Source organism: Heteronotia binoei, chromosome 1 (genome assembly GCF_032191835.1).
Source record: "Heteronotia binoei isolate CCM8104 ecotype False Entrance Well chromosome 1, APGP_CSIRO_Hbin_v1, whole genome shotgun sequence".
Taxonomy (NCBI): Eukaryota; Metazoa; Chordata; class Lepidosauria; order Squamata; family Gekkonidae; genus Heteronotia; species Heteronotia binoei.
The window spans coordinates 207765844-207791389 of NC_083223.1; the positions used below are offsets into that span (position 1 = coordinate 207765844).

Sequence of the window (25546 nt, forward strand, 5' to 3'; positions counted from 1 at the left end):
TGTTGTCCATTGCTACCAGAACATGTCTTCCTCTGGTGATCTCTGCAAAAGAAGTGAGAGCGAGTTTGATGGCTCTCAATTCTAATAGACTGATGTGAAGAGTGGACTCCCTTTTAATCTATTTACCCCTCACCCTTAATCCCTAATAGTAGCACCCCATCCTGCAAGGCAAATGTCAGTGAAAAAGTGAATTTTATGGGATTGGATCCCTAGAGGGACTCCTTGAGGTCTCAGGGACCAATAATGCCCTAATATTAATTAGTTGTATTAAAAACAAATCACTTGGCAGGCAGATGGTTGGCAAAATAATCAACTAAACACTAGAGGTTTGTCAGGCTGAGATACTAATATAATTATAAACAGGCAGGCTTTAAAACTTTGGACAGGCACAGGCAGTGCCTTCTTGGCACTAGGAACACTTTGCAGAGTTCATGCTCTAGCCCTATTCTCAGGCTTCACAAATAATAAAAATAATAAACTGGCATTCACTCTTTTCCACCCAGAGGACTCCTGACTTGTGCCAGATAACTTTTCCCTCACAGACATACACACTAGCATACAGGACTACACCTTTGAGAGCTAATTTCCAGCCCCTCACTCCTGTGTGACCCACCCAGTTAGATTCCTAGTCTGAATCTTGGGATTCCCTCCTAGCCACCAGAATCCAGTCCTCCTTTCAGAGTGTTTGCATGTTCTCAGTTTAAATTAGGAGTCTGCCCTGTTGTGCTGACAGAACCCCACAGAGAGTTTTGCCTCACAGAAAGTGCCTGGCTGTTACCCCCTTCTGACCAGAAACTCTCTCACTGACAGAAGGTTTTATTTACTTCTGTCTCCCAAGGAACTCAGCCCCACTGGCTGTTCTCCGCTCCTTGTCCAGTTGCTTCACACAGCAACTCCTCACTTTCAATACCCAGTCTCTACTCCACTGTTTAGTACACAAGCTCCAACCCCCAAAACTAAAACTTTGAGGCGTTTTTCTTCACTGCAAGCCTCTCTCAATTTCGTTACCATGGCTGCGTCCCAGCCAATCGTTTCAAGCTGTTCCCAGCTCCCAGGCTCCGTGCCTGAGTCCATTACAACCGCCTATTTGGGTAACAATGAGGGACCTTACAGTGGGTTTCAGGGGCTAATAATTTTTTCCATCTGGGTTCAGAATTCAAGTCAAACTTCCTTATGAACCAATTCTGTAATGACCTTATGCGTAAGCTTGCATATGGGACCACCACTGTGGTTGAAGCCATGTATCCTAGGAGTCTCTGAATGGACTTAGCTGATAGATACCTGCTGGATAAAAACTTTTTCACAAGGGCTTCCTTGCTAGGGGGAGGTAAGCCTTCCTGTCTAAGGCAGTCAGGGACACCCTGATGAATTCAATAGATTGGATGGGAGTTAGGCAGGCCATTTCCCAATTCACTAGGAAGCCCAGGGACTGAATAGTGTCAAGGGCAAAGTTCAAACTTGCAGTCAGTCAGCTTATCTGGGGATTCTATGAAGAGCCAGTCATCTAAGTAAGGGTACACTGTGCACCCCCTTAACCTTAAATGAGCTATGGCCTCTGCCACACACCTAGTAAATATTTCAGGTATTATTGCTAGACCAAAGGGTAGCACTGTATACTCATAAGTAGCCCTTGAGTAACAAAATCTTAAGTATTTCCCACAGGGTCCATAGATCAAAATATGGAAATATGCACCCTTTAAGTCTAAAGTAGTAAACCAGACATTTGGGCCTGTGAGAGATATCACTTCATGAATAGACAACAGAATTTAGGGACCTGTAAATACTTATTCAGGGATCTTAGGTCCTACCCCCTTTTTTGTCAGTGGCAAAATATCTAGAGCAGCTCTTTGAGTCTTCCCTGAGGGTGAGTTTTGTAATTGCACCATTAGTCAAAAGAGAAGCTACCTCCTGCAACAAGAAGGGCAATGGATTGCAGGCTGGACCAGTGAACACTGAAGTGGAGGAAGTGATTTAAATTCCAAACATTTCCCCTCTTTATTATTGATAACACCCACAAGTCAACAGTAACTTGGCACCAACTATGAAAGAACTTAGATTACCTATCCAGGAACAACTGGTCAGAATTTAGTCACGTGAAGGGGAGCACTTCTAAAATGCTGGCTCCTAGGGCAGTGAGATGGGTTCCTTCCTGCCATTTTGACTGAGGTTGTTGAATGTAGGGCAGTCTTTAGCCTTGCTGGGGAGCTGGTATCTGTATTCTTGGCTACGATATACCTCTGAGTTTGCCTTGGGCAGTACCTTGGTTTATAGGGCATTGATTAATTGTAGGTTATACTGAAAGACTTGGCTGTCAGCTTTGGACCTAATGTGGTCCAAAACTGTATCAGTTTGGTCATTAAAGAGCTCTTGACCTTCAAATGGCAGGTCTTCTATCTTACCTCCTGCACCCCACAGCAACATTTGATAGTGGCCCATCACTACCTTAAAATTGGCCACCATCAATCTCACTGCACCGGACAAGTAGATCTTTCTTCCCAACAAGTCTAGCTTCCTGCCTTCCTTGTCAAGGGGGATGAATGACTGCGTGTTCTTCCTTCTGTGAAAGGACTTCCAGCACTATGGAATTCACTTGGGGATGGTGAAACAAGCAGTCACAGCCCACTTCCCTGATCACAGAGATTCTCCAGTTTCTTAGACAAAGTTGGGGTGGAGGCTAGCTTGGCCATAGCTGTCTCTTGCATCCTTGAAGCATAGGGAGAGCCACAGGATCCGAGTTGGGGCTATATAACACTTTCGTTATAGGATCAGGTTCCAGAGCATGGAATTCCAACTCCAGGGCTTTTGCCATTCAGGTCAATTGTTCAGAGTACATTTTAAGGTCCTCTGTGGGAGGAGCTGATGGGTCAGTGCGCGCATCATCTGGGAAGGGCATCAAAGTACTCTCTGAACCCACTTCTGAGATCTGGTAGAGCATGTCTTCAGAGCTGGATCCCTGATGAAGGGTCTCTCCCTCAGATTGGAATTGTTCATGGTGATGTCGCTTTGGATCTGGAAGCATTCTTTTGAGGCTGCCATGGGTATGGAACCTGCGCTGTTGCTCAGGATCCCCAATGTGGTAGCATCATGATGTAAACGGCTCCAGAGATTTTGCTGTGATGATGGCTGTTGCTCTGGCTGCCTTTTGTCTTGCGACACAGATGGCCCTGAAGGGATACCTTGAAACCTCATCTTCCAGTGACTCTGGGGACCTGGTAGTCCACCTCAATGGCCAAGATGTCTTAGGATGTAAGAATGGGCTGATCTTGAGACTTGAACTTGGCTGATCTTGAGTCAAATTTGGGCATCCAGGGGACCTCAATCTAAAGATTGCCAGCATCAACAGCTCACTCTGAAGGGATTCAGCCCAACATGTTCAAGGCAGGGAGGATCCACGATCTCGAGTCGATGGTGAAGTCTGGTTCTGTGGAGATGGGGACTGTTGGTTCCAAGGTGAGACTGAATGGTGTCAACGTGATGACAATCTGGTCAGGCTGTGGCAGGAGTGTTTCACCCTTTTCTTAGCTTTTTTTTGGAGGGGCAGCTCCACTGCCAACCTCAGAACAGAGGTTTGTAACTACAGTTCCAATGTTGAGGGTGTTGGTGCTGAAGCCCCTGAGTGGGCCCTTGCCCCCTTTCCCATCTAAGCCTGTTTATCCTCGTAGGGGTCTGGGGTGCCCAGGGCTTTTCCCTATAGTGCTACTTTAAGCCTTGCAGCTCTGCCTTCATGGGCTTTAGGGGTCAGGCACCAGCAAGCTGTGCATGTAGCCATTCTGTGACTCTCTGACAGGAGCTGTGGTCTTCATTTTGGGCCATTTTTGCTTCACACTCCCTGTATTTTTTAAAAAGAGCCATCCTAACAATTCTGTAGGTCAAATCCTCTCTTCATGGAAAACCTCAGTAGACTACCTTTTGAGGCCCCATGAAGCAGCTTGTAGAAGCACATCCTCATGGTGGCAAGAAGAGAACTGAGGGAGGGGTGCTTCCCCCACCTCTGCCATGTGACCCTCAAGTCCCATGAAGCTACTACGATGACCAAAACATACCTTCTTTGTGCACACTTCCAAAACTGGGGATCGTTTATTTTTACTCCTGAACCTTATTTAGATGAATAATGAACAACCATTTTAACTGAGGCCTGCTGTTAGAATTGTTTGAAAGGCAGAGATGGACTGAAGGATCAGAATGCAAGATATTAATCCTCTGTTGCTTTCAAGAGTCCTTGAAAAAATGTGATTTACAGTCAGCACATTTTTTTCACTGCCTACAGATCAATTTGCTAAATCTTTTGAAGCAGCACACATTTCCAATTAATGATCTAATTGTACTGCTATGTGTTACTGGCTCTAGACTACATCTCATGAAAACTGCTGCTTTACTCAAGTGACAGGTGCTTACCAAGGAGATACTCAGCCATTCTGAACATGCAATAGTGTCTGGAAGCAAGATCACTGCAGAAACAGAATCATACAAGCAAGGAAATCTACAAACCATAAAAGGCTCTTTTCTTGCACTAATATGTCACTTGGTTTGGCACTGCATCTCTAGATGGTGAATATCCACATGACTATTTTAACTCTCTGTTCAGCTGCTTAAAGCAGGGTCCCCAATCTTTTCAAGCCTATGAGCATCCTTGGAATTCTGACCTCAGAGGGGTAGGTGCAACTACAGAACAGCTGCCACAGGAAATGGAGCCAACAACAAAATGTCAGGGAATGAAGCTATGTATAACTCTAATAGTAACTTCAACATTTCAGGTAGAATTACTGTTTAATTTTACCGTTTAGTTTAGTTTATTCGATTTATACCCCATCTTCCCTGCCAAAGCAGGCTCGGGGTGGCTCACTTTTAAAAATGAACACCCACAGTAAAACAGTGAAAATCGTTGCACTGTGGTGACAGCTATTGTTGAAACAAATTTTTTAAAATCTGCACAGCAAATCAACAGCTCTACTGGCAAAAAGCCCCACCTGGTCTCACCCACTTTCTAAAAACACTTGGTGGGCACAACAAAGGTGTCAACGAGTGTCACAGCACCTGTGGACACCACGTTAGGAACCCCTGGCTTAAAGAGTCAAGAACGTCTTCTAGGAGCTCCTCTGATACTTGTATAGAACAGGAGTAGCCAATTGTCCATGGGCATCATCTTAGCACTTGCTAGCTCAGAGGTGGCATCTATGCCAAGGCAGCTTCATCTGGGACGACAGTTGTGCATGATAATCTATTTAGAATTAAAGAGTGAAAAGTTCTCTGCAAGGGTAGGAGAAAGAAGAAGATGATATCGGATTTTATACCCCACCCTTCACTCAGAATGGCTTACAATCTCCTTTACCTTCCTTCCCCACAACAGCTTCTGTGAGAGGTTTCTCAACCTCCCCTACTGCATGGGGTAGGGGAGGTTGAGAAACCTCTCACAGAAGCTGCCCTTTCAAGGACAATTTCTGTGAGACCTATGGCTGACCCAAGGCCACTCCAGCAGCTGCAAGTGGAAGAGTGGGGAATCAAACCTGGTTCTCCCAGATAAGAGTCTGTGCACTTAACCACTACACCAAACTGGTTCTCACCAAAGAGGCTTCTGAGAATATCCTTGGACTGCTCAGCTTTGTCAAAGAGCAGCCATCCTTTGAAGATGTTTTTTCTAAGTGTATCAGATTTGTCAAGCATTAATCTGCACTAGGGACGACGATCTTCTCTGGTCTCCAACATATGCTAGGGTGCTGTATGAACACACTCATTTCCTACCACAAGACAAAAACTACTAAGTAGAAAACAACAGCAATGACCTGACTGCTAGCAGATTGAACAGAAAATGCAAGGCTTGAACAGTCCAGGCAAAAGCTTCATATGATAAATGGATGTGAAAGAGAATTGAAGGGAAAGAGGTTGTTTGATGCAGACAGAATGATTCACAACTTTTAAAAAAGCCACAAAGTTGTCTTAATCCCAAAATCAGGATACAATTCAGATGATACTTTCAAAGCAAGCATCAAAGAAAATACCTTTGTCTCTCTGCTTTGTAAGAGCTTGTGAGTTCATCAAATAGTTTTCCATTCAACTCCATCAGTGTTTTCAGCACGTTATATACTAATGCTACAATGGTCCTAGATCAAAAAGAACAGGAGCACATTAGGGAACTGACTGTTGCATTAGAACATCTGTTCTAAATATGTTCAACTGCTGTTTTCATTCTGTAGCCTCTTATGTAAAGTACCAGGCAGCAATGCAATTTGAATGGCAGCTTTAAAGCAGATGTTTTCTCTCTTGACTTAATATGTACATGGAAGATGTTTGACCCAGTCTCTGCTTTTGATTAATGAAGCTTTAAAGCAGTAGGGTAGTGCCAACTTATCCAGTGAATGACTCCTGCAATATTAAATAGCTCGGAGGTAATAAAATGGCTGGCTGGCACAAATAAAAAACAACTATGCAAGTGTAATTATATAACAGCAATATATAGAATGCCTTTTTAATAGAGATTAAAATAATATCATTCAGATCCAATTCAAATACTACACATTCAAGAGATTGTTTAATTCCTTGTGCTTACAAGAACTCAGTTCAAAATCAAATCACCTAAAATTATATAAACAAGGGTGGACCCACAAGAAATTTGTGAAGATGGGGCATTACCCAGCTGTTGTATCCTTCCCTTCTCTTTCTGCTTCCATCCCTTATTTATCAATCTTTCCTAACCCCCTCTTTCTACCCTTATCCCTTTTATGTCACTCTTCCCCCCCTCTCTCATCCCCCTCTTTCTCCCCCTACCCATTATTCTCAAGCCATCTCCCCCGCCCTTTTCCCAAACCACCCCTTCTCAGGTAATCTCTTCTCCCCACTGTGGGAGCTGCAGCAGCTGACCCTTCAAATGTTCCCCCGGCTTCTAATCAGACTACCCTGTCTTTGCATGTCACTGGGAATAAGAGAAAACACCTGAGATGTGTGATGATCATAACTCTCTGTATATTTTAAAAGAGACAAGGGTGGTGAATGTGTCATCCTGACCGACTTAGAAACCATAACCTGAAGAAGAGAGGCTGTACAGGGTAGTGGGCACTCTGTGTAAGTGGACAAGGGGTGTCACAGCTAATTTTTCACCCAAATAGGCTCCCCTTCCCAGGTGGCAAATATGAAAACATTTCTACACTAAAAACATACTAAATTAGGAAAAAGGTTTCACTTCAATTTGGCCACCCAAACACCCAGCTGCAGCAGGCCCAGGGTTGACACCCAATATTGCCTAGCAGCTTGGCAAAAGCATACAGGAACAACACTAGGCCCATGGCAGCTCTCAGCTGGGATGGGAATTTGTGCCCTCACAGCAAGAATCAAAGTAGGAGTTCTCTGCCATTAGTAGACATCTTCTCTTACCCTGCCTGACTATACCCCAGTTTCTCACCTTGAACACTACTTCTGGATTTGGAACATGACAAATAAACAGTGATTATAGTGGTCACCACAGTTTGTTTAGCTAGTCCTCTGCTGTGGTGGTTAAGTGTGTGGACTCTTATCTGGGAGAATTGGGTTTGATTTCCCACTCCTCCACTTGCAGCTGCTGGAATGGCTTTGGGTCAGCCTTAGCTTTCACAGAATTGTCCTTGAAAAGGTAGCTTCTGGGGAGAGCTCTTTCAGCCCCATCCACCTCACAGGGTGTCTGTTGTGGGAGAGGAAGGTAAAGGAGATTGTAAGCTGCTCTGAGACTCTGAAATTTGGAGTGGAGGGCAGGATATAAATCCAATGTTGTCTTCTTGTTATTATTATTACTACATTGTGATATATAATGAAATAATTATACAACTCACAGCACGGTTGCTAACAGGTCACCAACCGGTACTGGTCCGCAGATCCCTGATTTAGGGAGCTTTGAAATAACAGATATTTCCCTGTTTATTCAATTTTATTCTTTTGGCACAAGTTGGATTACTATATATATATAAGGTACTTTTAGAAGAGTGAATGGTAAAGAGTACATACGGATTCCAATGTTCTTTGGAAATCTTGTATAAACTACCAAACATAATTGGCAGAATTTTATCAATGTTCTCTTCAATCAGACCAAGAATGTAGTCATTATTCCAGAAGTACAAAGCCCTTTCTGCAACCTGAAATATACATTCCAGAATTCAGATCAATTAAGTTGGGTAATACAAATCACAAATAAAAGTTGAATGTGCCAAATTATACCTGAAAATGTGAACTTGACACACACTTGGCTATCTGCTTAAAGAGAGGTTCCTGTATTTTTTTAAATTGCGTTGGTTCTATTACATCCAGGATTTCTTCAATTTCACCTAAAAACATTACCTGTTAAAGAAAAAATACATACGCAAAAAAAGGTAAGTGGACTAGAGATACTTTTATACAAAATATATATTTACAGTCAAGTAGGGCTCCCCACCATTGGTTGGATCTAAAGGACCACAAGTCTCTTTTCCCCTCCCCTTTCATGCTGGAACCTGCTGTACTCCCTGGAGGTTCGTTGCTTTAGAAATTGTGTAGCAAAGCAGTGTGAAATCTGTAGTGGGACAGAGGAATTGGCAAAAGTTCCTTCATCCACTGTGGAAATGCCCTTCTACCAGCAGAAGACAACTTTGAATCCAACCTCATGTATATGACCTATACACCTAGTCCACACAGGTGTATAGCCGCACAGTAAAGTTATGAAGCATAAATCTTTTTCAGACTTTGAACAGAAAAAATATTATTCACAGTAGTCAAGTATATTCACAGAAGGGAGCCAACAGATACAACTGTTACTGAGATCATTAACTGCTACTACTACTAAAGTTCCATTTTAAAACTATAACTACATCACCAGGTTAAAATATTCCCTTACAGTAAAGCTGCAGCAACTTCCTACAAAGCTATAATTGAACCAATGTTCATGCACAGAAGGATCCCATAGTGCTCAGAACCCTCTCTCCTCTGCATATTAGGAAGCATGGAACATATTTTCCTCCATGTCGCCTTTCAATGTCCTCCAATGCAGCTTGTGTTATTGATCAAGCAGATGGGGAGAGCAAGGTAAGTCTGGCATGCACAGATTTCACATTTCCTATTAACAGCTCTTTGTATTACCTTACGCAGGCACTTGGAAAGAGGGTAGGGATCAACAACATTGTTTCCACCTTTAATGGATTTCTATGTGCATGAGTAGTGGAGTACATCCACAGAGGTGAACTTGGGAGTTTGTTTTTATACCCTACTTTTCTATACCCTAAGAAGTCTCAAAGTGGTGTAAAATCACCTTCTCTTCCTTTCCCCACAGCAAGCACCTTATGAGGTAGGTGGGGCTGAGAGTTCTCAAGAGAACTATGACTGGCCCAAGCAAGAAGGCTTCATGTGGAAGAGTGGGGGATCAAACCTGGTTCTCCAGATTAGAGTCTGCTGCTCTTTACTACTACACCTTGCTGGCTCTCAGCCCAAAAATAGCCTTCAGCTCAAAAGTAAATTATTTCAAATATGCAACTAGAATTCTACTTATAGTGGGGATAAAATATTTCAACTCTTGTCAGTCTGTGCTACCCTTCCGTAAGAAGAAATGTAGAAATGAATAAAAAACTGACCTCTTTCTGGCTGCATGTTTTTGGCCAAAATTTAAGCAATCCTCTGATAACCTACATTGTAAAAATAAAATAAAAAAGTTGAGTCAGAATATATGTACTAAGATAGTTGCAAACTGAACCAAATCAGGGGTGGACTGGGATGTTAAAACAGCCCTAAAGCAAGCTGAGTCAAATAGCCTCTATGGGGGCCCAGCTGACTCAACTTGCTTCAGGCTGCCAGTAGCTCTTCAGGTAAGAAGACGGGCCCATCGGCCCACAATCTGAGCAAAGTGTGCGGACAGACAAGAATTACATTATAATTATGTTTGACTTTACATTGTATTCAAAACAATGCTTTTGTTTCAGCTATATCTCAGCATGTTTCATTTACAAATTTCAGATGACAATTTATAAGCTGGTTTTACATGTAAAGCTATTTGTGACAAATATGGAAATATATGTAATTTGTTCAAGAGTCTTAAATACTCCTCTTGGAATTCAACATACTTACCTTAAATCAGTTTTCCTGTTTACTTGAAGATTCTCTAATTACATTTTTATCTCATCCTTCCACCAAGGCCCTCAGGACAATATACATGATACCCTTTTCCCTTTTAACCTCACAGCCACTTTATAATGTAGGAGATTTGGTGACTGGCACACAGTCACCAAGCGCACTTCATGGCCAAGTAAGAATATGAACCTGAAACTTTCAAATCCTAGTCCAACAGACTATACCACACCGGCCCCCTAATCCGTGCCCTTTTACATATGTTAGCAGCCTCTATTTTATGCCTGGGAAAATGGCATTTTAAAAATATTTGCTCAATTATCTCTTCTAATTAACTGACACTGGGGGTTTTCTTAATCTTAATTTTACAGAATGTTACATCAGAGCCAGTTTGAGGTTTTGATGGGCCCACATCACGCTGCCCTTCCCTCCATTCTGCAACTCCAGCAGATGAGAAGCAATTGCTGCTATTAAGAGCATCTCTGCTGCCTCCTCCTTCTGGGCAGGAGAGGGACTTCTTGCAAGGACTCTGAAGAGATGGAACAGAAATACCCTAAACAGACAAAAACACTGGAAGCTGCCACTGCGCCAAGAAAGATGAGTGAACAAGCAGGTAAATGAACAGCAGTGATAACATGAGCACCAGGGGCAGCTCAACTGCTTGCCCCCTGTCTGCCTAAGGGTGAGAAGCAGCTGCTGCTGTCCACTCCTCAAGGGGAACCCACTCTCACTGCTGCTACTCAGCAAGAGGGGCAAGCTGAGGTGAATAAACAGAAGCAGTAGCTCCAAGCTCCTACAGATGCTCAGCTCACCCAGGCAGACAATGACTAATAGCCCTTCCTTCACTGCCTTACCTTGCTCTGGGAAAGGAAGGGCCAAGCTTCAGCATGGTGCACATACTAAAAGAGAATGTCCCAGGAGGGAGGAGCACCCAATCCAGTCACTGGGCAGAGAGACAGGGGCAGGTGGTGATACTGTGGTTGGCAGTGGCCCTCCTAGTGCCCCGGCGACTGTGCCAGAATGTCAGCTCTCAACACTGGGTCTCCTGTAGATAAATGTCTAGCAAGTGAGGGCATTTAAAAATCTCAGTCCTTCAACCGTCCTCAGCATCAAACTGAATTAATTGCCACTCTCACTGCCTGGCAAAGCAATGCAGGAATAATGTTTCACCACTATCAGTCAGGAGATAGTCATATCTAATGGTATCTTTCAATTCTTGTGATCCAAAGAGGAGGACAAGTTACACAGAGGAGAAGACTATAGCTGCCCATGACCATCTTGGCTGCACACATCTATATGGCAGGGATTTTTACAGCTGGGTCCAAGAAGTGAGTAATATTTCCTTAAAGAAAGTATGTTCTCACTGTCTTGAAGGAGGCAGCAATGAGACCTCTACAGGCCTTCCTTGGAGGAGATAGGTTATCTAGTTTGAGGTCTAGCTTTGGAACCAGGCCCTGATAGGCAACTGTTGCTTGGGGGATTTGAGGAGAGGGGAAAAGCAGTACAACAAAAAAGTACACTTGTCAATGGTATCAAGTCACAGGTGTCTCTCCAGTTGAAATATTTGGAAATGAGGGCCATATTCTGTGATGGCTGGGTGCCCATGTGGCTGACTAGTATCAGAAGGTGGTGCTGGGACAACTGCTTGGATTCCTGGCATTTATAGCAGGAGAAACTGTAGAACTCCATTTTGCTTTCAATGCTATGCAAGATGTATATAAAACTGCTGAGAGAAATCATCCAGAATTTTGGCATGAAATATCAATATACAGACAACACTATCCATCCCATCTTCAGAAAAGCGTGACTGCTCATACCAAATTGTCAGCATTTAAAAAGTAAAACGTTTTTAAAAGCACAAAGCTAACATAAAAGACAACAACAAAAACAACAATGAAACCAAAAAACAATAAAGTTGAGCATCAAATCTGCAAGAATAAAGTGTGTTAAACACACAATGAGCCAAAATACAATAAAATGGATAGGTCACTAAAATGGTAAGATGGTTGCGGGAAGAACTCAAGTAAAGGCCTGGGTGAACAAATTACCTTAATCTGGTGCCTAAAAGTAGATGCTAGGCAAGCTTCATAGGAAAAAGCAAACATGCCGAGCATAACCCTGTAAACAACTCATCTTTACTATCCATCTCACTTCTATAGGTGTCGGAAACAAAGCAGGATCTCAGCTGGTGGAGAGAATAGCAGGTAACCTGCCCTTATTAACCAGCACTATTGCTTGTGCAGATCTCTCAATACAGGGGCAATATGGTTAGCTGTATCCAACTGCTGATAAGAGCTTGATTGCCAGCACTCTGTACTCCCTAAAGCTTCCAAAAAGCCTCAAAGGCAGCTCACACAGAACTTGTTACAGCAATTTAACCTGGAACCATAGCATGAATTATGGCTAAGTTTTGCTTCACAAGGAACAATCGCAGCTCCACAAATGAGTGGCCAAATAGAAATAAACTGTAGCCAAATTTCTGCTTTCACTTATCTAGAGGTGGTAAAAGGCTTGATGTCAGTAAATCAAAGCTCAAACCATACATGACTGAGATGTTGTTAGCTAATAATACTGCCAACCTAAGATTAAAGAGCTGGCCTGGGCTGGTCAGGTTTATACCCTTCCTCAAAAAGCATGTGTGCATCTTGGGCTTGTAAAAATGCCACCTCCTCTCAGGTTACGCTCTTTCCCTACACCCATCCAGCAAGCAGACAAGTAAGATGCAACTCACCCAGATGCTACAGGGAATCTGTTTTGTCCAAGGGAAGGCAACTAACATGACTTCCATATAAGGAAAGGGTGAAAATCTGGGACTTTTCAGTCTAGAAAAGAGATGACTAAGGGTCATAAAATTATGTATGAGGTGGAGACTGGATAAAGATAATTTTTTCTCCCTCTCCTAAGAGGGCATCCAGTGAAGCTGATGGGCTGTAAACTTAGGATGGACAAAAGGAAATACCACTTTACACAGAGAGTGATTGAAATGTGGAATTTGCTATCAGAGGATATAGTGATGGCCCCACAGGAATAAACAGCTTTAAAAGTCTATCAATGACAACTAGCCATAGTGACTGAGGGGAACCTCCATATTCAGAGGCACTAATCCTCTGAATCCGACAGCCAGGAGGCGACATCACGGGGAGGCTTCAGCCTCTATGCCCTATTGTTGGTCTTCCAGAAGAACTGGTTGGCCACTATGTGAGGCAAGACGTTGGACTAGATGGACCACTGCTCTGATCCAGCAGTGCTCTTCTTATGTTTTTATGTTAAATCCAAACTTCCCTATGGAAATCCCTTTTTGCTCCCCAATGCTCTTAAAACTTTCGGGTGGCTGCTACCACCTCCTGAAGCACATCCCCTCACCAATTTGATACCAAAAGAAACATCAAACAGGGCTATTCAGTAAAGAGGGCATGACAAGGCTCATTGGAAGGAATCAAAGCAATTTTTTAATTTGTTGACCAACATAAAACTTTACTCCACTATCTCTTGAAGATATACAAGCTACAGAATGAGGGACCAGATTCTAAGAAATAAAACAGAATAGAGAATGATTTCTAACCTAACTCAGAATCCACAGTTACCTGGCGTTTGCTCCCTTCCCACTGTGGGCTAGAGCAAATGGGTGTATGCAAGGAAGAAACTCTCCAGGCTGTCATTCACACATGTACATATACACACAAACAAAGAAATAACATCTCAATACAATCTTGTGGTTTAGTGGTTAATGTGCTGCTTTGGAACAGTCAAAGAAGCTCTTAGTTTCCATGTGCCTGCTTTAAAGTAATGTTTCCCCACAAGTGAGAGAAAGCTCTGTAACCCCTTCCCCAGATGTGGACAGCACGGTGCTGGGCAAATCTGGGGCCTCGTTCCTGGTTCTGGGAATCCAGAATGTAGCAGCCAATGTTCTGATGTTATATCAGAAGGATTCACTACTTTTATCCAGGATGAAAAAAACATAGTGATCCAGGGCCAATGAGATTTTCCTAGCCTAGTTGTCTTCATCCCATCAGTTCATCCTGACAATTGTCAGCTCTTCCGAAGAGGAAATGGTCTCATTCACCACAGGATTTACACATGGAGGATAAGGTTCTATTGCACATATACTTTTTGTTCATCTTTGATCTGGCCACACTTTGACCACATACAGACTGGACTACAGTAACAGGCTTCAGAAAGGGCTGTCTTTGAAAATCTTCAGAAGGTACAAACAGCATGGAAAGATCACTGATTGCTGCAAGTTACCAGAAACATATCCCCCCAGTCTAAAATAACTGCATTGCTATCTATTTACTTCTGGAAACAATTCAAATGCTGATGTACTGCCTGGGTCTAGAACACACAAAGGAGCACTGGCTCACATATGAACTTGCCCAGCACTTAAGATCTTTCGCTAAGGCCTTGCTCTGCATATTCTCACCTTGAGGTGAAGTAGTTCAAAATAACAAGGCCTCTTGTTTTACCAGAAGGCTTCTGAAACCAGAAGAAAGCTTCCCATTAGCAGAACAGATCCATAAGATCCAAATCCTTTTCTGTAGTGTCACTACAGAATTCTCACCCCACAACTGTCTACTCGACACATAGCCCTCTCCATTTTAAGCATCAGATTAAAATATTCATCCAGGACTTTGACATGTTATTTGAATTCATACATACATATGTGTGTGTTTTGTGTGCATGTCTGATTCAATTATCTTCTCATACTGCTCATAAATTAATTAGGGTTTTTCATATCTTGCTGATTTGGTGTTTACATTCGTCATGGGCATTAACAGCTGTTTTTCTTGTCTAAATGTTTTAAAATCTTTTAATGGGTCTTTTGATGATGATGTCTTGGAAGCCTATGGCCGAGAGGTAGGATAATATTTTCTTAAATAAAAATATAATTTGACAGGAAGTGTCTTGAGCATAGCTGCATTAGTGTATTATATAGTTTCATAAAAATTTGGTAGTCTTAAAAGCAGATGGTATCAGTTGTTTCTAGCACTAGGGGAAATAGGAAGCAGTTTTTCAACCTTCAAGTGTGGAGAACTGCTTCTGTTGCCTCAATGGCTCATATTTGGGCAAACCTTTGAGGATTCTTCAAATTACTAGCAACAGTGCAACTCCAACCTGCAATTTTCTACTGATTTAAAAATTCCTTTATGCCATTTTGGTTTTCTTAGTTGCCTTGTGCATAACAGAAAGCTGGAACACACATTTTAATATCTGACTAATTATGGACGAAAATGCTACAAAAAATTTACATTAAACATTAATGTAAATTTACATTAAACATCAACACGCGTATGAAGTGTTTATCAAAGTAAGTACTGTTAATAAATGTATATAGTTCCAGTGTTGTTAAGACAAAACAACAAAGTGCAGTAACAAGTATTCAATTCAATTATTTTAAATACCCTGGACATTCAAGCACAATAAGTGATATGACTTCTACAATTCCTGCTTTGTCAGTTGGGCAGGTGTCACAGCTGGGTTACCATGAGCCTGGACTGCCTGTGTTCCCATTGGAGTGATCAGTCAGGGAGCAGACAGACTCATCTGAAGTATTATTCTTTTGTGCTCAAAACTAGGGGAATGTGACTATGTTTCTACTTAAACAGTCTAGAATCTAAGGAAGATGACTTGTAAATAAACCAGCCTGGAGTCACTGAGCAAGGGAATGGAGACTCACCCAACAACCCCTATCACACTGCTCCAAAGCAAAGTATGACACAGGATGGTGTACCATTCATTTGCATTATCTAGAATTAAGAAAAACCCTTCTGAAGTGTCATGACTAAAGCATTTTGGGGGTCAAGAAACAAACTTGGCTTTTCAGCTCCACTAACATCAAACTTGACCTGGGGCTGCCTGACATAGATAAGTCAACGAGACTAACATTTCCTGGCAAAGGGCAAGATATATTTACAATCTCCCCCCCACCCCCAACTCTGCCTTTACACTGAATTACACTGGTAGTCAGCGGGTCAACTGCTGGTAGCCATAAACAGACTGGGAGGAATCTGATGTTTACATCAAAAGGACTAGATAGACAAGTGAGCTGAATCTTCCTCAGCCTTAACTTCCCAAGTTCTGGGATCTTTTCTCCCAGCGTGGCTTACTTTCACCAATGGAGCCAGCTGGGAGAAAACAATCTAGGGCAAACAAAAAAAAAATCAAGTTGTAAGATGGGGCAGGACATGAACACTTGTGCAAAGATCACTTCCCCCTCTGCTGCACATATAACGGGCAGACATGAATAAAAAGTATGACTGCAGTCATTTTATTTACTTCCATAGAATCATAAAATTCTAAAGCTGGAAGGGATCTCCAGGGTTATCAAGTCCAACCCCCTGAACAATGCAGGAAATTCACAAGCACCTCTCCCCCCCCCCCCACAGATACCTGTTGCATGCCAAGAAGATGGCAAAAAAAACCCCAAAACCACCCTCTAGGCAAAACTGGCCTGGAGAAAAATTACTGCTGAACAGCATTTCCCTGGGCATGTAAGAAAGGGCCAGGAGAACTAAACATTGATGCAACCCTTCCTGCCTTCCTTCTCATGATCTGCCTAAGTTCAAGGAATCAGCATTGCTGTCAGATGGCCATTTAGCCTTTATTTAAAAACCTCCAAGGAAGGAGAGCCCACCATCCCCTGAGGAAGCCTGTTCCACTGAGTAACCACTCTGTCAGGAAGTTCTTCCTAATGTTTAGCTGAAAACTCTCCTGATTTAATTTCAGCCCATTGGTTCTGGTCTGCCCTTCTGGGGCAACAGAAAACCTTGTACCGACAGCCCTTCAAGTACTTGAACATGTTGATCATATCACCTCTCAGTCATCTCCTCTCCAGGCTAAACATGCCCAAGCTCCTTCAGCCTTTCCTTGTAGGACATGGTCTCCAGATCCCTCACCATCTTCTTTGCCCTCCTCTGGACACATTCCAGCTTGTCTATATCCTTAAATTGTGGAGCCCAAAACTGAATACAATACTCTAGGTGAGGTCTAACCAGAGCAGAGTAAAGCAATACCTTCCCTTTGTGTGATCTGGACACTATACTTCTGTTGATACAGTCCAAAATCGCATTTAACTTTTTAGCTACCGCACCACACTGCTGAGCCATGTTCAGTGTATGATCCACTAAGACCCCTAGATTCTTTTTAAACAGACTAATGCCAAGAGAAGTCTCCCCATCCTATAATTATGTATTTGATTTTTCCTACTTAAATGCAGAACTTTACATTTATCCCTGTTAAATTTCATTTTATTTGTTTTCTTTGATCCATAAATATTAGGTGAGAGGACAGAAAGCACAAATGTTTTGATGCTTGTGTTTCCATACTTCTCACACATAATTTTTTCAAAAAACCTCTTCTACATAACTCCCCATATAAAGGAGGAGGAGGAGAGGGAGATTCGATTTATGCCCCACCTTTCACTTGGAGTCCCAGAGCCGCTTACAATCTCCTTTCCCTTCCCTCCCCACAACAGACACCCTATGAGGTAGGCGGGAGTGAGAGAGCTCTTTCAAGGACTGCTCTTGAGTGAACTGGGACTGACCCAAGGTCATTCAGCAGATGCATGTGGAGGAGTGGGGAATCAAACCCGGCTCTCCCAGATTAGAATCCACACACAACCACTACATCTAACTGGCTTGAGATGTGAACATTTAGTATTTGGGGACAAAAGGGACAAAAAATTTGACTTTGAATATGACAGATATGATGGAAAGCCATGGAGACTGAAGCACACAGTTTTTATTACATATATGAATTTAAAACATTAAAGCAGTTAAATTTAATAAAGCAACAGCTTCCAATTTATTCTTGTGTAAATTAAAAGCAGTGTAGACATCCTACACATTCCCACAAGTGTTATTCAAGTATGTAGCCACAGCCGTTAATAACACTCACCGGCTCCGTTAATGTCATATCTTTCTCCAGGAACTGAACTACACAATAGGCCAACTAAAACACAAAAGCAGAAATCAATTCTTATTAATGACAACAATAGTGGCTTCAGTTCATTGTTGTGGTATTCGGTTAAGCCTCACCAGTTTCAAATATTTAAGCATGTCCATGAGATGCATTGTGGGACACATACTTGGTGATTACAAGAAGTTCTCCCCAGTGCTGTGGTTTAAACTCTGATTGAGGCCTCAGGCTTGCATGCTCTGTATGTTGCTCCTTTCCACAGCACAAAATTGTGAATGACTGATTCAGGGAGCAATCCTTGAAAGAGTTCTTCCTACTTCAGGACCAAAAGTGGATTTTCCACATTCAAGTACATGCAGGATCTATTGGTTTGTGTTTCCCTTTTCTGCTGGTCCAAGGATCAGGGCATGACATCCAAAGAAATTTTAGGAAGTACCTGAGCACAACTACCATCACCACCACCATCTAAGCTGTACTTGCATTTGCTGCCGATTTTTTGTATTTTCACTTCCACTATGATCAAAGTTTGCATAACGGCTTACTTTTGCACAGATATAGCAGTTTCTACTGCTAGTGTCTTAACAGGCCTCATACATGCTCAGTGTCGACATGAAGTATAACATCATTACTCCTGTTCAAGGGCGTGTATTCAGATCTACCTGAGCTGAAAAAAATACCCATTATTTTGGGGTATATTTTGACTTCCTAAATGTATCTGGGTTTTCTCAGGAAAAAAAAAATCCTGAGAAAATCCTGGGTATATTCAGAAATTACTGGTAGATCCGAAAACAGTGGAGAGGTGAGAGAAATCTCCTCCCACCTTTCAGATGTTTGTTGGCTTTGACTGCAGTCCCTTTAAAGTTTCAAAGTTCCTTTAAAGTTTAAAGGGACTGCAAAAGACAGTGTGAGGATCAGCTGTGCTTGGGGGAGCAGACTGTTCCCACCAGCTCGGCTTGGTGTCAGCTTCTCATGCAGCCTAATTTAAAACAGGCTGCAGGAGAAGCCAACTCCAGAAGCTGCTGTGCCGCAGGGAGCAATCTGCTTCCTATGGCACAGCAGATTCTGGAGTTGGCTTTTCCTGCAGCATGGTTTAAAGTGCAAGAGATGCCATCTCAGCCAGGTTCTGTCTGTGGTGAGGAGAGACCTCCCCATGGCACACAGATCCCAGGGCCAGCTTCTCCTGCAGTGCTGTTTAAACCACTCTGCAGGAGAAGCCGAGCCTGCCCCAGGATCAGGCTTGCTTTTTTTTTTTTTTAAACCAGTGTTTTTCTTCTTGGGTATATTGGACCCCAAAAAACTTCAGGATTTCTGAAAAATTCCAGATCCGAATACCATACCAATATTGAGATCTGGGATTTTTTAGAAATACCAATTTATTTATTTATTTATTTTGGAGGGGGTGCCCAATAGACCCAAATGGAAAAATACCAATTTTTAAAAAAAGTGTACAACCCTACTCATGTTCATTTGGAACTTGTTCAAAAAATAGAGCAGATCTACCACTGAGCTGTGATTAAAAGCTGTCTTTCAAACATTTATTTTTACAAATGTGCAATGTATCAGTCATCTGTAACAGAAGCACTTGATTCAAAAAAACAAATTAATGGCTTGGGACCTGTCTACCTGAAGGACCGTCTCTCCCCACACGTTCCCCAGAGAGTACTGAGGTCGGGAACACAAAATCTCCTTACTATCCCTGGGCCAAAAGAAGCCCGCTTGAAAGCCACCAGAGAAAGGGCCTTCTCTGTTATGGCCCCTACATGGTGGAATCAGCTGCCGGAGGAGGTGAGGGCCCTGCGGGACCTTGTTCAGTTCCGCAGGGCCTGTAAGACGACCCTCTTCCGGCTAGCTTATACCTAGCTTGAGAATTTAATGCAACTTGCCATTTTTCCTCTTTTATATTTAGAATATTTATTAATTTTTAAGGTTTTATCTGTTTTAAATGTTTAATTCCTTCATATTTAAATATTGTTTAATTTTATGCTGGATTTACTGTTGGAAGCCGCCCTGAGCCACTTGTGGGAAGGGCGGGATATAAATTCTAAATAAATAAATAAATACAAGGAATATTATTTGTAACCGTATACCTAGACACAGTTGGATAATTTCTTTAGAAAAAAACATATCTATTGTATGAAGCATTTTAAAATCTTACAGCCTACGTCAGTGGCAAAGCATGCTTTCCTTTTTATTCCCCCTATTCAAAATCAAATGTGTGTACTGCACTAACTGACTAAACTTTAACCACAATAGCATTAAATATATTTAATTCATTACAAAAATGATTCTCTGACAGCTAGACATACCTGTGCATGAAATAAAGCTAATCCTTTTGCAGTGTGCATAGGAATAAGAACCTTCATAAGGAACTGCTTGTGCTCTGCTTTCAGGGGCAATGCAAACCCATTGATAATACTGGAAAAGACAGTAGACAAGAAACATTATTTATGAAATTTTAAGCAGTAGATTAAAGAATAAAACATACTGTTAATATTCAAAAAGCAGCACCACCCACACTTACATACCCACTCAGAAGTCTCTCTGGCAACCCTAGTCCCAGATTTACTTCATAAATATGAAGCAGCTACAAAACCAGCACAGGGCAAACCTCTCCATTCTCTTCTGACTATAAACTTCTTAATCCTGCAGCTGAAGATGGCAGCAATGAGCAGCATTTCTCAGGAGCTGCCAACCAGTTTTGTTCCCTCATGTTGGCATTCAGATACAGAGCTTTATACTGTTCATGCAGGAAGTGCTTTTGATGTTACAAAGCAACACCAAAAAAGATTCAAAGCAGTCAATTTTGTACCAATTCAGGGACCTTTCCAACAATTTATTCCATAATATATAAGAAAAAGCGTATAAACAGCATGAAGGTTGTTACAAAACAAGGGCACGAGTCTATTTTTGGCATTATTCATCTAGCATGGATACAGAATCAGACATGCATGTGATCAGATTAAATTTATGCTTTTTCCCCCTTTCACAGAAGTGCTGCCCATACAACCTATTCATAAAAACTGAAGGAAGCCTCACAATACCCATTTCATGCTTTGAAGATGAGCTTAAGTCCACCCTACTTTTTCCAGGCTAGACAGTATTTCGCTTGTTAATCATAAGCAGACAATACTGCTCTTTAATCCCCACTGGCAATAATGCTTCATAAATTACATTCCTGAATCGCACCAGTATTTGAACAGGAAGAAATGTCTGTAATGTATAATCTCAGCAAAGTCACATGACAGGAATACAAACTGTCTAATGTTTTGAAAAAGATACAGTCTATATACTAGAAGGTAAAGGTAGTCCCCTGTGCAAGCACCAGTCGTTTTCGACTCTGGGGTGACGTCACTTCATGACGTTTTCACGGCAGACTTTTTTACGGGGTGGTTTGCCATTGCCTTCCCCAGTCATCTACACTTTCCCCCCAGCAAGCTGGGTACTCATTTTACCGACCTCGGAAGGATGGAAGCCTGAGTCAACCTGGAGCTGGCTACCTGAACTCAGCTTCCGCCGGGATCAAACTCAGGTTGTGAGCAGAGCTTAGGACTGCAGTACTGCAGCTTTACCACTCTGCGCCATGGGGCTCTTTAATCTATATACTATTAGGCCCCTAATATGTGAATAGCTAAGTTTGCAGATCAGGGCCATATGGAGGCTAAACACATTTTTTTTCTGCAAACTTGGGGCACTTCCCAGGTTTGCAGAAAAATCTCAAAATTTAAAAAAAAATACACTGGGGGGGGGTGTTTAAATCCCCTGAAAAATAAAAAAACTTACCTTTGGCAGGCAAAGGGAGCTGCACAGTAGGGTCCAGCACTGACAGCAGCCACGCAGCCTGGGAGATGCACCAGGCTGGACAGCAGCACAGCTCAGGGCTCCATGCTGGGCCCAGTGGTGGCCGTGTAGCCCAGAAGCCACACTGGGCATGCTGCTGCCAGCACATTTATTTATTTATTACGTTCGACTTATATCCCACCCTCTCCGCAAGCGGACTCAGGGCGGCTTCTGGGCCCAGTGGTGGGACAGCCCAGGGACAGCCTGGGACTCACAACAGGCCTGGTGGCAGCTGCCAGTCTCCATGCTGGACCCAGCTGCCAGAAAGCCTGGGGCCACAATGGGCTTGGTGGGGAGGGAAAAGGGATTCCTCTCCCCGCATTAGTCTCGCAGGCCCCACTTACAGACTATATGTTCAGAAAACTTTTGTTAGCTGTAGTCATTTTATAGTAATAGCATCAGAGCATTTCAAAAGTTCTTGATACATGAGTGATATCATTAATTTAGACAAACAATTTGCAATGTGCTGATGCAATGCTCCTGAAGCTGCTTTGAGACACATGAACACATGAAGCTGCCTTATACGGAATCAGATCCTTAGTCCATCAAAGTCAGTATTGTCTATTTAGACTGACAGTGGCCATCCAGGGTCTCAGGCTGAGGTCTTTCACATCACCTTCTACTTGATCCTTTTAACTGGTGATGCCAGGGATTGAACCTGAGGATTAATGTATTAGCTAAAAGCAACCTTAGGTATCAAAGCTAATTTTCACTTTGAAAGATCAAAATGAAACAAAAGGCCCCATTAAGAGGCAGTTATGACAGTTTTGTGAGTTTTCAACACAGACCAGCCCCAACCATACAGAGAGAGGGCTCTGGTGGTTCAATTTTAGCAGGAAATGGTTACTGAATCCTACCCATGTTTGCAGTTACCTCCCTGCAGCCCTTCACCTTGATCACTTCTGGCATCAGAGTTCAGCCAATGAGATGAGTGTTCTGAAAAAGAAGCTACAGGAAGGTAAGCAGCAAATGGAGGGAAGATTCCTTAGCCAGGTGTCCCTTTTGCTGTTTCAACAGATGGAGATGATGCTGTTGCATCCAATTTGACTGTAACTTAGTAATTAAAAATAAAAATGACAAACAGCAAGTCTTTTGCATATTAGGTCCAAAGTTTCTGCCAATATAACCTGCAAATGAGAAAGGCAACCCCATTATCTGAATGGCTATTTAGTAAAAGAATAAGCATACCTTCCTAGTATCTCAAGGAGTTCAGCAACACCATTGAAATGTTCTGTTTCATATATAAACCTATTAAAGGTACAATTCAACATATGAGACAAAGGAAGCCTAAATCTAAACAGAGGCTGGAAAATTTAAGCTATAAATTATTCATTTTATGTTTTTAAAAGGTGAATAAAGTATTGCATATACTTCAACTCCCCTCCCCGCCCCTTTTGCTTTTTTGGGGAGGGTGGCATTTTTCTCCTCCATGGCTCCAAAATTTCTGGAAATGTCACAACCCTACTCCTGCATTCTTTGTGTACACCAGTATGTAGCCCTGGTGCCCTAGTTTCCCTCCAACAGAACCAAGTAAGAGTTAAAGTGGACACTCTGGAGCACCTTTAAACTAGTCCCTGCACACGATGATCCATCTCAGCTGAGGACTGGACTTTTGCTTTCCCTGTGTCCTGCATTCAACCTGCTTACTTCATCCCACAGAATGCATTAGGACCTTATAAATGAGCCAGTTCCTATGTACACAACCATACCCTGAATTCAATTTCTTGGTCATGCTACAATGTGACAGAAGTCAAGGGACTAGCTCTTTTTAAAAAAACATTCATCACACTTCCAAATTACCATTCAACTGGTCCTTTGGGAAGGGTATGCAGTTGATCCCAGTGGATCAGGATGATCAATTCTCCACTACACAGGTTATCTTCAGTCTGACCCTTTAAAAAATGAATTCACTGGATATGCCCAGTGCAGTGTTAAATGAGCACTCAAAACTAAGGAGTGAATGACTAAGGTTTTCATGCTTTCACTTTCATGCTTGAAGTCTCCTACTTTGTTTTACTAACAGCATGGTTGTGGCAGCAGCTGTTTTTTGTACAGTCTCACTTCTGTGTCTGAGTCAGCGGGATTATCTGCTGTGTTTACCTTCACATGCATGCTCAGAGCCTGGAATCTGTAAGGTTGGTGACATTTGTTTTTCCTAAGAGTAAAAAGCTAAAGCCATTTAACATTTTTCAGGAGAAAACCGTTGAAAGATTCTTCTGCTGAAATCCTAGAAACACTTAACAGGAAGATAAGGGCCAAACTACAGTTGCACAGGAAATCTGGCAACTGAACCCCTCCCCCCCACCCAACATCTTTGTTTTTTATTAGAAGCAGAAGCATGAGGCTGCCAGTTTGCTAAGGCAGCAAGGGGAAGGGATTTTAACACTGTCTCATTGTGGAAAACACATCAGGAAAATGGCACTAGAGGGATTAAAATTCTTCCCACAGTACTGCCAAGCAAATGGCAGCCCCTTGCAGCTGCCTTTAGGTTAAAAACAAAACAATGGGCACCGGGAGGTCCAATTCTGGACTACAGTGGACATGTACATCCCGCTTTATGGAAATAGGACCCATGGAACTCAGTGAGACTTATTTCTATACAGAAGATATGACATGCATCAGTTTGGGCAAAAAAGATTCTGCTTTTCTTTCTGTCAGAGAGGAAAGGTGAATTTCTTCTTCTGAATTACTTTAATAATAATAAATTTTGTAATAGCTGTTTTTATTTGTTGGTGAGCAATAGTGTTCTTAGTTGCAGGGCTGACACATCATTTATTACATTTCCTGAGAAGGTAGTATGGTATAGCCTGATCTTGTTAGATCTCGGAAGCTAATCAGGGTCAGTACTTGGAAGGGAGACCACCAAGGAAGGCAGAGGAAGGCAATGGCAAACCACCTCTGCTTCTCACTTGTCTTACAAGCCCCTTGCTGGGGTTGCCATGAGTCAGCTGTGACTTGACCACACTTTACATACAGACTAAATTTCCTTCTAACCTGTCTTCCATCATGCTACACAGGTTTCCCAAGGCAGCATTTACCCAACCCACTTAAAGTTCAGTAAGGTCATTTTAAAATGTGCCCTCAGAACACATCCTTGTTCTTAATGCTTCCATAAAGAACTGCATATATTATACCTGAGAAAAATATTGTTGATTTGTTTTCTGATGAATGCTCTTAATCCAAGGAACTTGCCATAAATTCGATGAAGAACAGTTTTTAAGAAGTCACGCTCTCGTGGATCTTCACTATCAAAAAGCTCCAACAGCTATTAATAAAGTATTACTTATTATTTCAGTTCCTGATAGAGCTTAACTTAGCGGAATAAAAAAAAAGTTCTGCCATGACTCTCCCCCCACCCTCAGTATTTTGCCACAAATAAATTACTTCACACACATGCAGACTGGGAATCCCTCAAAACCCACTTAAAAACAATATAATAAAGCAACTGCTTCATGATGCATTCTGATTAGTAACATTATAACCTGCAATAAGTCCATCAACAGACATGAACCATACGAAATTAGACTCCATCATAAATCCCATTATAATTAGATTTTACTCATAGTTAAACCACATTATTTCTATGCAACTCAGGCATTAATAATTCACTCTGAAATGAGCCTAATGTTTCTAAACAAGCTACAATACTTAAGGGATACAGCTTAAGAAGTTTGGTCAATTCCCCCCCATCCCAATACAACACCATGATTACACTTAGCAAAAGCAAAGCAACAGGCTAAGCATT

The 25546-nt window shown here is 42.2% G+C and overlaps 1 protein-coding gene across 1 annotated transcript in view; it reads right to left on the reverse strand.

Moving 5' to 3' along the window:
• The window catches only part of PPP2R5A (protein phosphatase 2 regulatory subunit B'alpha), an 82275-nt gene that overhangs the window by 3527 nt on the left and 53202 nt on the right, over positions 1 to 25546 (reverse strand). The window contains exons 5-12 of the mRNA XM_060247126.1: positions 24936 to 25066; positions 22990 to 23049; positions 20271 to 20379; positions 17944 to 17997; positions 9561 to 9611; positions 8179 to 8298; positions 7969 to 8096; positions 5997 to 6098 (exon numbers count right to left, since the gene is read on the reverse strand). Of these exons, the coding sequence (XP_060103109.1) occupies positions 5997 to 6098; positions 7969 to 8096; positions 8179 to 8298; positions 9561 to 9611; positions 17944 to 17997; positions 20271 to 20379; positions 22990 to 23049; positions 24936 to 25066 (755 nt within the window). The remainder of the gene's footprint in view (positions 1 to 5996; positions 6099 to 7968; positions 8097 to 8178; positions 8299 to 9560; positions 9612 to 17943; positions 17998 to 20270; positions 20380 to 22989; positions 23050 to 24935; positions 25067 to 25546) is intronic.